This window comes from Melanerpes formicivorus, unplaced genomic scaffold, assembly GCF_026170545.1.
Source record: "Melanerpes formicivorus ecotype bairdi unplaced genomic scaffold, bMelFor1.0.p_v2 SCAF_48, whole genome shotgun sequence".
Lineage (NCBI taxonomy): Eukaryota > Metazoa > Chordata > Aves > Piciformes > Picidae > Melanerpes > Melanerpes formicivorus.
This window is the reverse complement of record NW_027142400.1, coordinates 4,837,512-4,852,381: the sequence shown is the minus strand read 5'-3', so window position 1 is coordinate 4,852,381 and position 14,870 is coordinate 4,837,512. Positions and strand designations below refer to the sequence as shown.

Sequence of the window (14,870 nt, the reverse complement as noted above, 5' to 3'; positions counted from 1 at the left end):
TATTTCAGTGTATTCATCAATGACCTGGAGGAGGAAACAGAGAGCACTGTCAGCAAGTTTGCTGATGACACAAAGCTGGGAGGAGTGGCTGACACACCTGAATGCTGTGCTGCCATTCAGCAAGACCTGGACAGGCTGGAGAGTTGGGTGGGGAGAAATTTAATGAAATACAACAAGGACAAGTGGTAGAGTCATGCACCTGGGAAAGAACAACCCCATGGACCAGTACAGGTTGGGGAGTACCTGTTGGAGAGGAGCACAGGGAAAAGGGACCTGGGGGTCCTGGTAGACAGAAGGATGACCATGAACCAGCAATGTACCCTTATGGCCAAGGCCAGTGGCATCCTGGGATGTATTAGAGGGGGTGTGGTTAGGTCAAAGCTCTCCTCCCTATTTTGCCCTGGTGAGACCACATCTGGAACATAATGTCCAGTTCTGGGTCCCTCTGTTCAAGAATGACAGGGAACTGCTTGACATAGTCCAGTTCAGAGCCACAAATATGATGGAATGGATCATCTCCCTTACAAGTAAAGGCTGAGAGAGCTGGGACTTGGAGGAGACTGAGGGGTGACCTCATTAATATTTATTAGTATGTGAAGGGAGAGTGTAGCAGAAGGACGGAGCCAAGCTCCTCTCAGTGATGTCCAATGATAGGACAAGGGGCAATGGGTGCAAGCTGGAGCATAGGAGGTTCCATGCAAACGTAAGAAAACTTTTTCACTGGAACAGGCTGCCCAGAGAGGTTGTGGAGTCTCCTTCTCTGGAAACATTCAAAACCTGCCTGGATGTGTCCCTGTGTGACCTACTCTAGGTGATCCTGCTCTTGCAGGGTGGTTGGACTAGATGGTCTTTCAAGGTCTCTTGGAACCCCTAACATTCTGTGAATCTAATAATGTTTTTCTATAACCATGTAACTGCTGGGCAATGATAATTTCCAGGCTGGATTTAACTACCATTGTTAATTATGGCAATGAAATAAAACAGGACTAAAAATTGAAGCAAATATCACCATACCATACTCAGAAGTAAGACCAACCTCAGGTGATGGGTACCTGGTGACTTCAAAACTCTAAGTAGAGGAGGCAGGGAAAAGATGACCCCTGTACTACTGGCAGGGGATCTGTCCCAGCCATAGGTATCACCAGGATGGAGCCAGATGCTCTGCAAGTCTTCAGCTGCTGACAATTCTTTCATTAAACTGTCATTAATGCTAATGTAAGCAGGCAGTTCAAAAAAATTTAGTCCACCAAACACATATTCTCCCCTGCCAAATCAACACACAAAATCATTGTCACATGATAAAAGAATGATTTATTAGAGCAACTTTATGATAAAATTATATAAAATAACAATTTGGTTTTTTAAAGTCATCCACAACATCACTTGAAACAAAATGTACAGATACTGCCTATAATCCAAACAAAAATAAATTACCATAAAAAAAAAAAGGCAAATGAACAAACAAACAAAAAAAGCATGAAAAAAGAAATCAGGGCAGGAGAAATCAATCAAAATTATACACAGCATTTCAAGAGGGTGTGGAAAAGAGAAAAACCATTAATCAATTCAAGTTATACAAACGTGTTTCAGCTTTACTCTCAGACAGCTCAGCTTGCATTTGTGTTGCATGCAAATGGAATGATCCAGTGAACAGTTCAGAACAGCAGAATCAGCAGCATAACAACAGCAGAGAGTGAAATAGGCACAATTCAGCACGGGGCACATCGAAAGTGAACAGGTAGTTCTGTCTGGTCTTTGCAAAAGTTATACACATCTACAGAACTTCAAAAATAGCTAGTGTGATCTGCAAACCAAGAAAAAACTAGCAGAATCTTGCACTTAAATACTTTACACTCTTTTATCTTTGTGGGGTTTTTTTTGTCTCTCCCCTCCCCCCCTTTTTTTTCAGTAGGCTGTATGTAAACATTCCACTAGCTGTACCTTTACTAGAACACTCAAAGATGATGCAGACGTTCTTTCCTCCTGGAGCACAACTACGACATGACACAGCATAGACAGGTTTATGTCCTCGCTCGCAAAGCCCGCACACACTCGCACAGAAGTTACATTCACGCCATCAGAACAGAGAAGCAGTTTCTACATTTGACAGCGTCCAACTGAGAATATGGTTTTCAAGTATAGCAGAAGAGCCGAGGGCTGGGATTTTGAAAGGTGCTCACAGTGTCAGGCACCCAAAGCACATGGAAACTCAAAAGGACCTGAGCACTAGCTTCCCTAAGACTTTGAAAATCCCACCCTTTGTTACATTTCTTTAGTCAGATACAAAACACATGAAAGCAATGTGGTATGAGAGTGACCCATAGGAAAGCATCCCCCCTTATCAAGCTCAATGCAAGGACCATCTGTAGCTCATGGCAGTCAACAGGTATCTTACAATCCTGAGCCACCCTGATACACCACCACACACCTGTTAGGTTCCCAGTGTAGTCACAGAGGCATGTTTTCATGGTTACATACAGTACTGCTTGTAAAAATGAACAATCAACACAGGAGTCATAGTCAGGTGGCTAGCTCTTTGGCTTATCTGGAGTAGACAAGTGCAAATGGGGTTTACTTCAGAAGCATTGAATACATGAAAAGATGTATTGCGTTTCAGTATTGACTAGCAAAACTGTTTGAAACGCAAAGAGCCAAGGATGAACATTGCATCAGGACACAGAAGCATTTTATAGTTTGGCTGAGTCATAAACAGAACAAATCAAGCTGTGCATCCTCCCTTCACCTTCACACACACTTCCAGATTATGAAACAGACACCAATTACTGCATCCTTATTAGTGACTTGAAGAGGTACCATAGTTTGCAGGTTGATTGATGTAAGGTGTCTGTGCGCTCCCTCAAGTTCAGAACAGACAAACCAAGGAAGAAAATCCATCTCCAATACGATCATGAATGAAACAAGCAATTTTTCAAATGAAAGTAAACAGAAGTCCCATCAAAGACACATCATAGAGAAAAAAAATCCACTAGAGCATAGCCATGAAGATGTGGAGCACGGTTAACAAATAATACTAAAAGTCCGATGTTCCAAGTAATTAATTTGCTTGTCTCTACAGGACAACTGAAACTAACAGCAACACCTTATCTGTGAAGGTCCTTCAACTCCTAGTGAGTTGGGGTAGCACCTGGTAGGTTCAAACCCTAACCAAGAAGGGCTTGAAAAATTGTCTCGTATGTCAGGAATGATACCACCACTTATAATAGTCATCAAGGACACAGTCAGGTATTTCAAGAAAAGACAGAGCAGAATAAATGACTGAAGGAACACATTCAGATAGTGCATATATTACAGGCAGAAGAACATCAAGGGTGAACTCTTTTTATATTCTGCATTCATCTATATGAAATCCAGCAGATTTCCTCATGGAAGAGCATCTCCACACAAGCAGATGAGTCTTATAACCTACTGCAGATCTTGGAAGGAAATTTGCACCTATTGCTTATCAGCCAGCATCTTGCACACTCAAAAGAAACTAATGGCCTGTTGGCATACTCCCATTTTCAGAGCAATCCTGTCTCTGCTGAAATTGATAGAAAGCCCCCACTGGCTTCACCAGGAAAGCAATCATGGTGCTCATTAGTAAGATTAAACACTTGTGAGCATCCCTATTTATCTAAATTATTTTAACAGGTTTCCACTGTTACAACATTCTAGCAGAAAAGCTCAGGTAACTACTGAAACTAAGGAATCCACTACCCACCCTAAAATATAAAGTCAGCACACAAGAAGCAGTCACACTTGGGAAACCATTGTCACTGGTTAAACTACACACTGTATGAGGGCAAAGTGGAACTCATCTGCTCACCTTTCCCAGTAAACGTATCCTCCACAGCTACAAAAGAATTTCTTTACTGTTTATTGACCAGGAAGAATGAAAAAGGAAATCGATACAAGACAGAAAAAAAACCTGTGAGCAAACACATCTGGAAGAGATCCCCCTCAAAAGCATGATTTTTGTTCTTGAAATAGCAAAAATTGCTTAGTGTTTTGTGGTTTAACTGAAAGACGTAATATAAAAATCAGCTTTTTCTAAACAAGAAATTGCTCAGTGCAACTGCACATAATCCTTAGTGTCTCTAGGATTATAACAGACGGAAACTAAAATCCAGACAAAAACCTAAAAGGTACCAAGCACTTGACACTGTTGAGTTGTTTTTAAATACCACAGACTGGTGGTTTTCAAGCACTTTTGCATTGAAAAAAACCAACTCGTAACAGAACTAGCCATAAAGGTGGAGCTACATTGAGGCCATTGTTTTGTCAGTGCTGTCAAGTGAATGCTAGTTCACAGCAACTGTGCAACTGAGTTTATTACATGAGCCATGGGAACAGACATTTTTCTCAGCAATTAGCAAATCGCAAGCATCTTCATCTTTGGCCCAGCCAAGAGCATTTGTAGCTCATTGTAAAAAGATTGTATATATTAACAGGAAAAAAAAAAACCAAAAACAACCAAAAGAAAAAGAAAGAGCTTAAAGACAGTATTTGTACCGAGATTATGAAAGTTTGGCAAGCTGAACTGTATCTACCCCGAACTTTGGGCCTGAGACATCATTAAAAAATAGTAACTGTAGGAGTAGTTTTTATATTAACATCATTATTAACTTTTATACTTTCCCAAATGCAAACCAAAGGGTTTATTCTGTCTGGTTTTGGTTTTTGGACTTAAAAAAAAAAAAAAGAGGATTCAAAAGGATTCGCAACTTCAGTGTAGTTTCCCTTTTTATGACCACTGGGGAGGACATTTTACCCAACTGCAATAAGAGTTTCTCCTAGAAACCCAAGATATTGCACGATCATTCTGTTGGATTTGCACCTTGACTCCAACAGGGCTGTAATGCTTCACTTGTACATTTAAAGAAAAAATACCAAGGAATAAATCAAAACCAAAAGTACCAAAAAAAAGGGGTTTGAAATTGAGCCTTGTTACAACTGAATAATTATAAATAGGCCAATGCAAGAACACTTTAGCTATGGCAGTATTGAATGGGAGCGTTTGCAAAGCCCGTTTGCTTATGGCACCCTGGAAGAGTGAGTAATTTTCTACAAATCAGTTTGCCTTTGTCTCTGTGCTGAATATGTGCTGCTCCACAGTGCTACTCTTGTTTAAAAGGCGCACACAAACTTTCCATTCACCCTTCCAGCATAGATTTTTTTTCTTCCTTTTTTTGTGCAATGTGTTGGCAATCTAAACAACTGCTCCACACAAACTGTCCACAAACCACTCATACACAATACTAATGCAACGGTAGGTTACAATATGATAGCAATACAAAATATCAGATCAGATCACATATTTCTCTCCATCTGGAATGAAATTTGAATCTTGTAAGCTAGAAGATCCACAGTTCGATTTCTGTGTGTAGTTTCTCATCTGTGCTGGGGACAAAGTCTCCAGTGTGGACCCAGAAGTGTTAGCAGTCCTGACTTTAGTGGCTGTAGATTGTTTAGCAGCAGAAGATGCTTTGTTACTGGCAACTATATCCAAGTTTCCGGTAGGGTCAATGATAGCATTTATGACTGAGGGGAGAAAAGGGAAAAAAAAAAAAAAAGACAGAAACAGACACAGACATGTTAGCAGCACTCAGCAGTTTCTAAACAGAAGGTTGCTGCCTTTGTTTTGAAAGCAGTAGAGCTGTAGGCAGTGTTCATGTTCACTTGGGTGACAGTATTTTCTTCTCTAGTACCTTCAGGCCTAAACAGCTTTAACAAGCAAAACCCTTCCCAAAGTGAAGCGATGAGGACACTCAACTTTCTTCTTAAGTTGGAAAAGAGAAGCTTTCAGCAGGAGCCCAAAATGACACCTAAATGTTTTTATATAGTTTTATTAAGCTTTTAGATGATGCAAGAGCTTGTCTTGCCTTTTACTACTGCAGAGAGTTCTGTGTGTAAAACTGAAGTCCAAAAAGCACAACACAGATGAAAGAGTTGTTATATATTACTTCAGCAGAACACACCTTTGCCAGTTCATCTTATGGGAATACACTAATTACCACAAACAAATAATTTCCACAGCAACAGTTTCCACATTTCAAAAGTCAACAATTTTCTTAAAAATTGGCAGCACAGGATAAATCTACTGTTCATTCTATATGCATTTGCCAGAGAGCACCATGCTAACAAATTCAACTTCTGCGTCCTTTCCCAGCTTCCACTGGCAAACCATGCCATGTTATTTCACTTTGTGCTACTGACATTTGACAGACAAAAAGAGTATTTCAAGTGACCCACCTTCAAGCTGTTTTTGAACTCTCCTGAGCTCCTTCAGGATAGAACTTATTTCCTAGAAACAAAATGAACATTAGAATGAAAAAATTAGGCAACTAAGTACTCAACTGATGCAGGAACCTAGTCTTACTCCTTCTGCCTTATCGGATCAGAAAGATTCAAAGTCAGTTCCAGCCTTGCTTGGGTAACAGAAAAGACAATGCTAGTATCTATATAGAGGTGCATTTGGTCAGTGCACAGGGACCTCTGCTGTGTCATTTCACCAAGTGCTAAAACATCCTCAGTTCATAGCCTGAGTGGACGAGTGGATTTTAGATTTGAAATGCTAGCCAGACAAACCATGCAAAGGCTTCTCCACATCCTCCTTATCAAATACATGAAGATACCTGTAAACTCGGCTCCTAGGCCAGACAAAGCAATTGGCCACATATAAACTGCATGTAGCACCAAGCTACACAGGGCGACAGATATGCTTAGCATTAACTGTATTTGCTGGATCCATTATTGTACTTGTATCCTTACTAGCAGTCCCCAATGACATGAGAGCAGAAGCACTTCCTTAGGACTTAATTTTTTTTTATTGCCATATTATCATACTGTTACAGGTGAAAAAAACAAACATGCTTAAGTGGTGCCTAATGACCTGAACTGAAGCATCTGTTGGGTATCTGAATCTTTGCAGATAAATCACATGGGGAAAATGAAAGAGTTTGTTGAAACTCAGCAGCTGAAGGAACTCAATTTGTCACGATCCAAACAGGATCAGTCCCAACACATGCAAAGAGACCAGACAACTCAGAAATGGATTTGAGAAGGGACACAGCTTCTTTTTTCTTGTCTTACAGGTTTCATGGATGAAAGCCTTCAGTAGTTCACTTGTGTGCATGGTCTTACCTTGTTTGATGTCTTCAGAATTGGCACTTCATTTTCTGAATTCATTTTGGCCTCCATCTCCTCCCAGGTCTTTTCTGAGTTTTGAAACAGAATCCTGTAGCACAAGAAGTGGAGCAGGTCTCAAAACTGCTACCCAAAAGCTGCTTTTTAAAAAATACTTAATGATCACAAGATGTGGCAAAAAAGGAGATTAGTGAATTAGTAACTGGACGTGGCACCTTTCAGCTGATTTTGGAACTTCTCTAACTGATGTCTTCTACAGCAACAGGAACTTTTGAAGAGCTTCCACATACTTGGTAATCTGCAGGCTTTCTGAGAGCCTTGCAACAGAGAAGAGACAATCCACCCATTTTCTGCTGTATCTTTGCACAGGCTACATGTTATAGTTAAGGCATCAACAGGAATTACAAATCCAGCACTAATATTCCAAAGACCAAATGCAGGAGGAAAAGAGATGGCAAATAATTGTATTATATCTCATTCATTACACAGTTTCCTATATCTACATTCCCTACATCTTGATAAAGAGACTTTCTGAGGTGAGAGAGCGTTATCTTCCCCAAGTAACAAGTCAACAAACTCTGCAGCAAGTCAACGTTTCAGGCCAGGAGCAAAAAGTTACTTACTTCATTTTTTCAGCTAGGTTTTCTGTATTCTCCCGGATTGTGTGTGATAACTGAGACACAGGGTTCAACATCAGATTGTCAAAGATTACCTAGAATATAAGGACAAATCAGAGCGCCATATTATAAAAATGGACAATTTTTAATAGTAAATGATCTCCACTGAAGCATCTTGATCTATGTGGGTGATATTTGAAGCTCAAGGGAGATTAAGATGACATATAGCTTTGTTGAAGCACTCTGGCAAAAAGATTAATGCTAATTTTTTCAGATTTTTTTTTTCTAGAGGCAGAGTTGTCTCCAGTAATGCAACTACTTAAGCATTTCTGAAAGAAAAAGCTGAAGATCTTCCAAGCCTCACAAGCACCTCCCCACCAATAAAAACCTAAACAACAAAACAAAAAAAACAAATCACAACGCAAGAAGTCCCACGAACAGTCTCACTGAATGTGAGTCTCATTTAATGTGGTTTGTGTAAGTTCAAGCTACCTTTGCAGCAAAGTAGCTCACCTTGTTACATTATGTTTTATTAAAAACAACAACAAACACCAAATCCCAAATATTTAAGTCCTGTGGCTCAGCAAAGCCCCCAGGCTTCTGTCAGGAAAGCGCACATCAGCTGGGGCACTCAGAACCTGCACCTTTACTCATCCTTGGCACCTCTAAAGAGTGAGGGATTGAGTCAGGTCAGTCACAGAACAGGATCAGTACCAGTGGCTCAGCAGCTCCACCTGCACTGGCCCATCCAAGTCAGAGTTTGCCTCCAGAGCAGAGGAGTGACTGTGCTGGAGCTTAGCTTTCCCTCCCTGCCTGCACTGCCTCCCCAGAGCTTCTGCCCCAGCTTTTCTATCCCAGAGGTGGCAGGCAGAATGCAAGCAGAAGCAACAGCTGAGTGCTGCATCAGCAAGAGGCTGCTCCTCTGCTCTCCAGCACCATCACTTCACTATACCCCTCACCCCAACACGATCCCCAGCCTCAAGTTTCAGGTCATGACTCCGTGCACTTTAACACCATCACAGTGATTTCCAGGTTACTCTACTTTCTCAGCCCAGATGGATTGCATCAAATTATTTGTTTAAGGGAGCAACGCAGAACAAGTAGCTCACTGTCTGCAGGGTCCAGCAAGCCAGCTCTGCCACAGCACTCAAACCCAGCTGCAGAAACTACTTGCAAGACCCAGCAGGTTTCATCATTGCTGCTCCATGGGCAGTTCTAACCCAGATGCCAGTTGCATAAAAGTAAAGTGCCACTGAAATCTGCACAACTGATAGCTTAAAGTTGAGATTTTTGTGTTTCTCTTTAAAATAGCAGTGACATAGTATACATGGGTTCTGACACTGAATGCTTCCTCTAAACAACAAGTGGACAAGCCTCATGTTTTACAGAACAGAGGAAACTTCCAGTCAGTATTGGTAAGAAGGGCAATTCTGTGTTTCTGTTCTTTGTTTTTTTAATGAAGACTGTTTCTATACCTACAAGTCAGGGCTTTTGAGAAGGACTTTTTTTTTTTCTTCTAGTAGCCTCCTGCAGCTTAGAAAGAGCAGGTATACATACTGCAGCTTAAAGTAATGCCATATATAAAGAAAAAGGTGGCCTGCCTCCTCACGGTTTCTTGTCCTTGTTTTTCTTGAGGGATCCTCTTCTCTATTATCATTCATATTTTGGTCAAAATCCTTCAGTTCCACTGATCCCGGAGGCACTTTCTGGTAGTTCAGACTTGCTTCTGGAATGTGCTGCACCAACTTGGAAATAATGAGCAATGAGTCATTTACAATTAGTAGGGAAGGAGGCACACAGGCAGTCTCCGCAGGTATTGCAGATTTTCACTCAAGCACCAGAGGAACACTGATTCATTAAAGACTTGTTCAGACAGGTATGGGTTCCTAAAAAAACTACTAGACCCAAATCCTGCAAGCATCTACCCACTGGAGTCATTCTGTGAAACTCAGTGGGGCTGTTCCACTTTATAACTTCCAGTCTTGAGCACATAGCTCAAAAAAGGACCTGTTGTCCCATATCATATGTTTCAGTATACCAACACAACATTAAAGACACACTAAAATTAAACAGACACCATTTAGTAACACATGGAAGAGATGAAAAAGCAATACAAACCCACTGATAATGCCAATAATTAACAGGAAGGACAGAAAATACAAGACAGCTACTCCTGTTTGGTTGACTGACGGACAAAAAAACTCCAAAAGAAGGGGAGGAAAGTAACACTGACAAGACAGAGACACAAAAATAATGGGATGGAAAGTGCACCTGAGATGGATATGCCAGCCGAAAAGATCTACGAGCAATCTGTGTTAAAACAGAAACAAAAAGATCAATGCTAGTGAATGACTGTGACAGCAAGTATCAAAGAAAGAACACATTTTGGGGTTATTTTGAGTTGACACTGCCAAAAGCACATTCCTGAGGACCAGCACTTGATGCCCATTTCCCACGTGCACTGAAGCCCAGTTCTGCAGAGGTGGTCTCAGGCAGCTCCCCAGTTACTTCAAAACGGAGTGTGCTGAGTGAAATCCAGCAGCGCTCTGAGCACAAAGAATAAACATACAGCCCAGGAGGCTCTTTGGTTGGTAAAGTGCACAGCTTTTCAGAGGACACCAAGTGCCATCCAAGGCCCAGGCGCCCCACACCCTATGCAACAGCATTTGGGTTATGCACAGGCAGAAGGTATGAGATATGATACAGGGGCACCACAGCCAAAATGTTTAGCTAAAAAGCTTCTCCCTTTTCTAAGCATCATTTCATAAATTGCAGAAACAGTAAGTTAGGCTGCTTGCAGCGGTGAAACAGTGTAAGAAGGAAATGAGATATTGCTACCAGTCCACCAGTTCTCAGCATGACCTGTGGAAAACACACTAAAGGGCAGCACCAGCTCCCCAGTCACCAGGAGATTTCCATGTGACCTGGTCTCTTCTCATGGTTTCTGCTCTGTCACACCTGTAAGTATTTCCCCTCATCATACCAACACTTACACTAAGTATGTTAAACAACATCTTAACAAACATAATCAGACACTTTTTACTGTATCATTACCAACTTAAAAAAAATACTAACCAAAAGAATTAAACACAGGCCTAGACTTTGCAGGAGTGGCCAGTGATTTGGGATGACCCACTTGACTTCACTTGCAGAATCACAGCTGTCAGTTTGACTGCTTGTCTCTGCAGAAAGCTGGGTCCTGTAAAACCTATACAACCACAACCCAAGGCATCCCAAACAACCCATGGCTTTGGTAAACAGAAATCATGAAGGTTTCACCCTTGCTGAACTCTTTTTTTTGTTTGTTTTTTTTCTGCTTAATTTGTAGCAGTACTCAGTTCAGTATGCCAAGAATCTGGGTTATTATGAACTATACAGCTGAGGTTACAAAAACAAACAAACAAACAACTGCAAACATGCACTGGGGAAATTGAACTTCTCCCTGGCAAATACACAAGCCAGCACTGGACCTGAAAGGACAGAACATGCAGAAGGAGGCTCAAATCTAAGATTTTGTCTTAACTTTTAAGAGAATGCTCATGATTTTAAATCTTTAACCAAGCCTCACAATACAAGTAATTTAAAAGCAGTCCATCTGAGGCCAAGAAGTACTGGGCCACACACTAGTCTAAAGTGAAGCTTCTTGTATGGCACTAAACTCTTCTCAAAAGTGATCCCAGCAACAGTACTTATTTTTCCTGCATCTTTCCCCACTTTATTTGAATAGGTATAAACATTTAACAGTAGAAAATCAAGTCCTAGCAGGATGACATTCAACACAGCAAGAGCTAGAACAGTATAAGAGACATTTCTTATTCACATACTTCCTTTTATCAGCTGTTTCAATACATTACTATTATAACCATCGTAGCTATTCCTCATCCCTAAGTCCTTCCTCAGAATATTTAATATAAAGTTGTTTAATAAGCACTCAATAAATTCACAGTAGTTAGCATCACACACTTATCTTCAGATACTTTCAAGCAACTTCTCTGCATTAAGTCAAAATAATTATTTTAGTACAGATTCAGCAGCACCCAGAGCTGAAGAGGTGTGATCGTTAATTCTAGCCCAGTTCCAACAAGTTGTGTGTTTGTTAAACCCATGCCAGTTTATATTGCTCCCATTCATAACATAACTCCCAGGATTCATGAGATGGGCTGGATCTTGAGCTATTCAGGATTCAGCTCCACATCTCAGCATCGCCAGTAGAAACATCTGCTGATTTAACCTGTTCCAGGCTATCACTAACAGGTGGCAGCTTTTGGGTGTAACTCAGATGACCTCTCAGACACTGGCCCTGCCAAAATCATTCTGCTATCCAACCCTGTTTGGAGTGAGCCTAGATAAAGACCTTTATGGTGGTTTCAGCCATCACTTTTTGAACACCCCAAAGGTAATGGACTCTGAACTGTCTTCATAAGCTCCAGCTCTTGTCCTTTACACCACTGTCAGATCTCAAAAACTGCCCTAACAGTGGGTACTGTCAGGATCATTTCCTACACTGGCTCTCCTGACTACTATGACTGGCATGTCCCACACAGCACATGGCAGTGCTGCCAAGCCACATCACAGAGAAGCTCTTAATTGTCTGGGTCCTAGTAATCCTGTCTTTGTGAGCCTACCATTCAGCATCACAACCATATGCTTTGGAGCCCATCCTTTTGCACAGAGCATAAATCTTGCAATTTGCAGGTGTTCTTCCTTTAGCACCAGAGGACAATCCCTCTATACCAGCCACTGGTTGCACCCTTCAGTGGCATTTGACAAAAATGTAGGTTTTTCTGGAAGCAATTGGGCACTGAGTACTGGTCATTACCAACACATGGCAAACGTTTCATTTGCAAGTGAGAAAGGTTCATCTGTCACCATAACTGCTGGAGAAGAATGGTACAAAAGGCAATTTTGCAGGTGTGGCACTTACAAGGAAGCAAAGCAAGGTAACACTTTATCTCAGAGCCTGAAGTTATTTCAAAACACTTGTGCACTGCAGCTCAAAGCAACCCCAGGCTAAAAACCCTTCCTGAGCAGGCTGCAGCTGACCTCAGCTTAGCACAGGCCACACTCGCCTGATTTTCTAGGTATCTCCCTAAATTTGTGTTTTGCACCTTCAGAGACAATCACAGCAGTGTCACAGGGCCTCTCTTGGCAGGTGCTGAACTCTGCTCTGAACCCCTGCTTTGGACAGGTCTGCAATTCTCCCAACTGTCAAAGCCAACAGAGGGCCAAGAAGTCCCTCTAAACAGCAGATAAGGAGAGCTGTGTATTTTCTTAAGCACCCGCTGGTGGTAGACAGAAGGGAGTTTAGATTTAAACAGAAGCAAAGGCAATTTTGCTTTAGCAGCTGTAGCTTTCTGGTGACCTCGCAGTCAAGTTTGACCTGAGCTGAGTCCCTGCAGTGAGTCAAATTCAGAAATCACCAGTGTACACAAACCATGCTACACAGCTCAGGAGGAAGCCACAGCTTCACTGAAGAGCTGGAGAACAAGACTTCCCAAGATTACTGCCTTCTTCCTTGCCCAACCTATTGGCTGGAGAACAGACTCCCCAACCATCAATACAGAGGCAAAGGGAAGTGATTCGATTAACACCTGCACAGCATTTCAACAGCCCTGGAACAGTGGTCCAGCACACCCATTGCTCCATCCTGTTCCTCAGATGCAAACTTCAGGAACCAAAGTCCAACTAGCTGCCTTTAGAAATACTAAACTCCCACCTCTGGTAAGGTTGGCTGTAGTACAGAGGAGGGCAAAATAAAGAGTACTCTAAAGAGCTTGTAGTCAATCTTTCTATTGGGTATATTCAAGAACAGGGGTGAGGGTTTTTTAATGCTGTACCAACTCAGTATACTGCTCAGGTCTCCCACCACAACTGCGCCCTGTCTACTTACTACTACCATTCAAAGGCAGAGATTTTTGTTGTTCAGGATCTTACCTCTTCTCTTGCTGATATGGTGGAAGCAGGAGTGTTGGGCACAGAGCTGAGGGAAGTGCTTGGTCCTGTCCCCGATGAACTCTGTGAGTCTCCATCTCCAGCAACATCATGAATCTCCCGAGCAAGGATGGCCACATCCTTCACCAAGGTTTGGCTGAGCCTAAAGCACAAGGCATGCAGCAGAACCATGAGGATACATGATTCAACATGCCTCAGTCATAAAATATAAACAAGGAAGCCACAAAAAGTTTGTGGTAACTATAACCTCTGCAGAGGCTGAGGAAAGCTGGGGCTTTTGAGTGCCTTGGCAGGGTGCTGAGGGACGCTCTGGCTGCATACAAAATAAATCCTCCCCATTCCTGAACCCATCTTCAAAGCAGGTATTTGCTAAAGAGTAAATTCTAGTGACTACACGCTACCAGAAAGTATTGAAGATAATCCAAAAAGCTTTAAACTATTGCTCCTCCACCCATCCACTCTTACTTCCCAGTTTGTTTGGGGTTTTTTTTTTTTTAATAGAACACAGTCAGTTTGCCTTCTTGGGGCTTCGTTTTCCCTAAAAAGCCCATACAAGGGAAAAAAAAGTTGTTGTTTTTTTTCCTTTGTTACTGAAGCAATAAAACCTCCAATTTTCTTTTCTTCTTCCTTCTGATTTACAGACCCTAAATTGAAATAGTCCATATTCTCCAGTAGAGCTAAGGGATAACCAGTAAGCAAGGTGTCACTAAGAGTGATCTGGTTTGCAGAAACCAAGTCTTGAAACTTCAAGCCCCTTTACAACTGTCCAGTTCAACACTCTGTGATTGCAGCACTCTACTCCACTTGCTCTAGACCTCAAAAATGTTTTCTAAGTCTCTGGATTGCTGCTAGCAGACCTTAAAAAAACCCCCACCATCTCTTCAGACCACAAGGAACTGTTGTAGTAATTTTAAAGAAAAGCTTTTGAAAGAAAAAAATAATCTTCTAGCTATCCAGCTTTATCTGAAAGACACCTTCTTAAAATGAGAAGAAATAATTAATGGGATAAAACTGTCAGTTCATCAAAATATTTTCTCAGAAAATGCTTAATTAATATGCTTGGACTAATAACAAGCAGTTTGCTCTGCTTGCCTACAGTGTCCTCTGTCCACCCTGGTTTGAACAGAGCTGTCACGAATCGCATCCATTATGCGA

General features: G+C 41.6%; 1 protein-coding gene across 7 annotated transcripts in view; it reads right to left on the bottom strand.

The window, feature by feature from the left end:
* Positions 1-1,294: 1,294 nt before the first annotated feature.
* CEP170B (centrosomal protein 170B) overlaps positions 1,295-14,870 on the bottom strand; it is a 59,555-nt gene continuing 45,979 nt past the window's right edge. For 3 of the 7 annotated variants that reach the window (XM_068160262.1, XM_068160265.1, XM_068160264.1), the window contains 7 exons: positions 13,698-13,857; positions 10,035-10,073; positions 9,365-9,508; positions 7,770-7,858; positions 7,144-7,237; positions 6,253-6,304; positions 1,295-5,541 (listed from right to left, as the gene is read on the bottom strand). In XM_068160262.1, coding sequence (XP_068016363.1) covers positions 5,306-5,541; positions 6,253-6,304; positions 7,144-7,237; positions 7,770-7,858; positions 9,365-9,508; positions 10,035-10,073; positions 13,698-13,857 — 814 coding nt within the window. In that variant the 3' untranslated portion in view covers positions 1,295-5,305. The remainder of the gene's footprint in view (positions 5,542-6,252; positions 6,305-7,143; positions 7,238-7,769; positions 7,859-9,364; positions 9,509-10,034; positions 10,074-13,697; positions 13,858-14,870) is intronic. The other 4 variants (XM_068160269.1, XM_068160263.1, XM_068160267.1 and 1 more) reach the window with 2 other exon arrangements.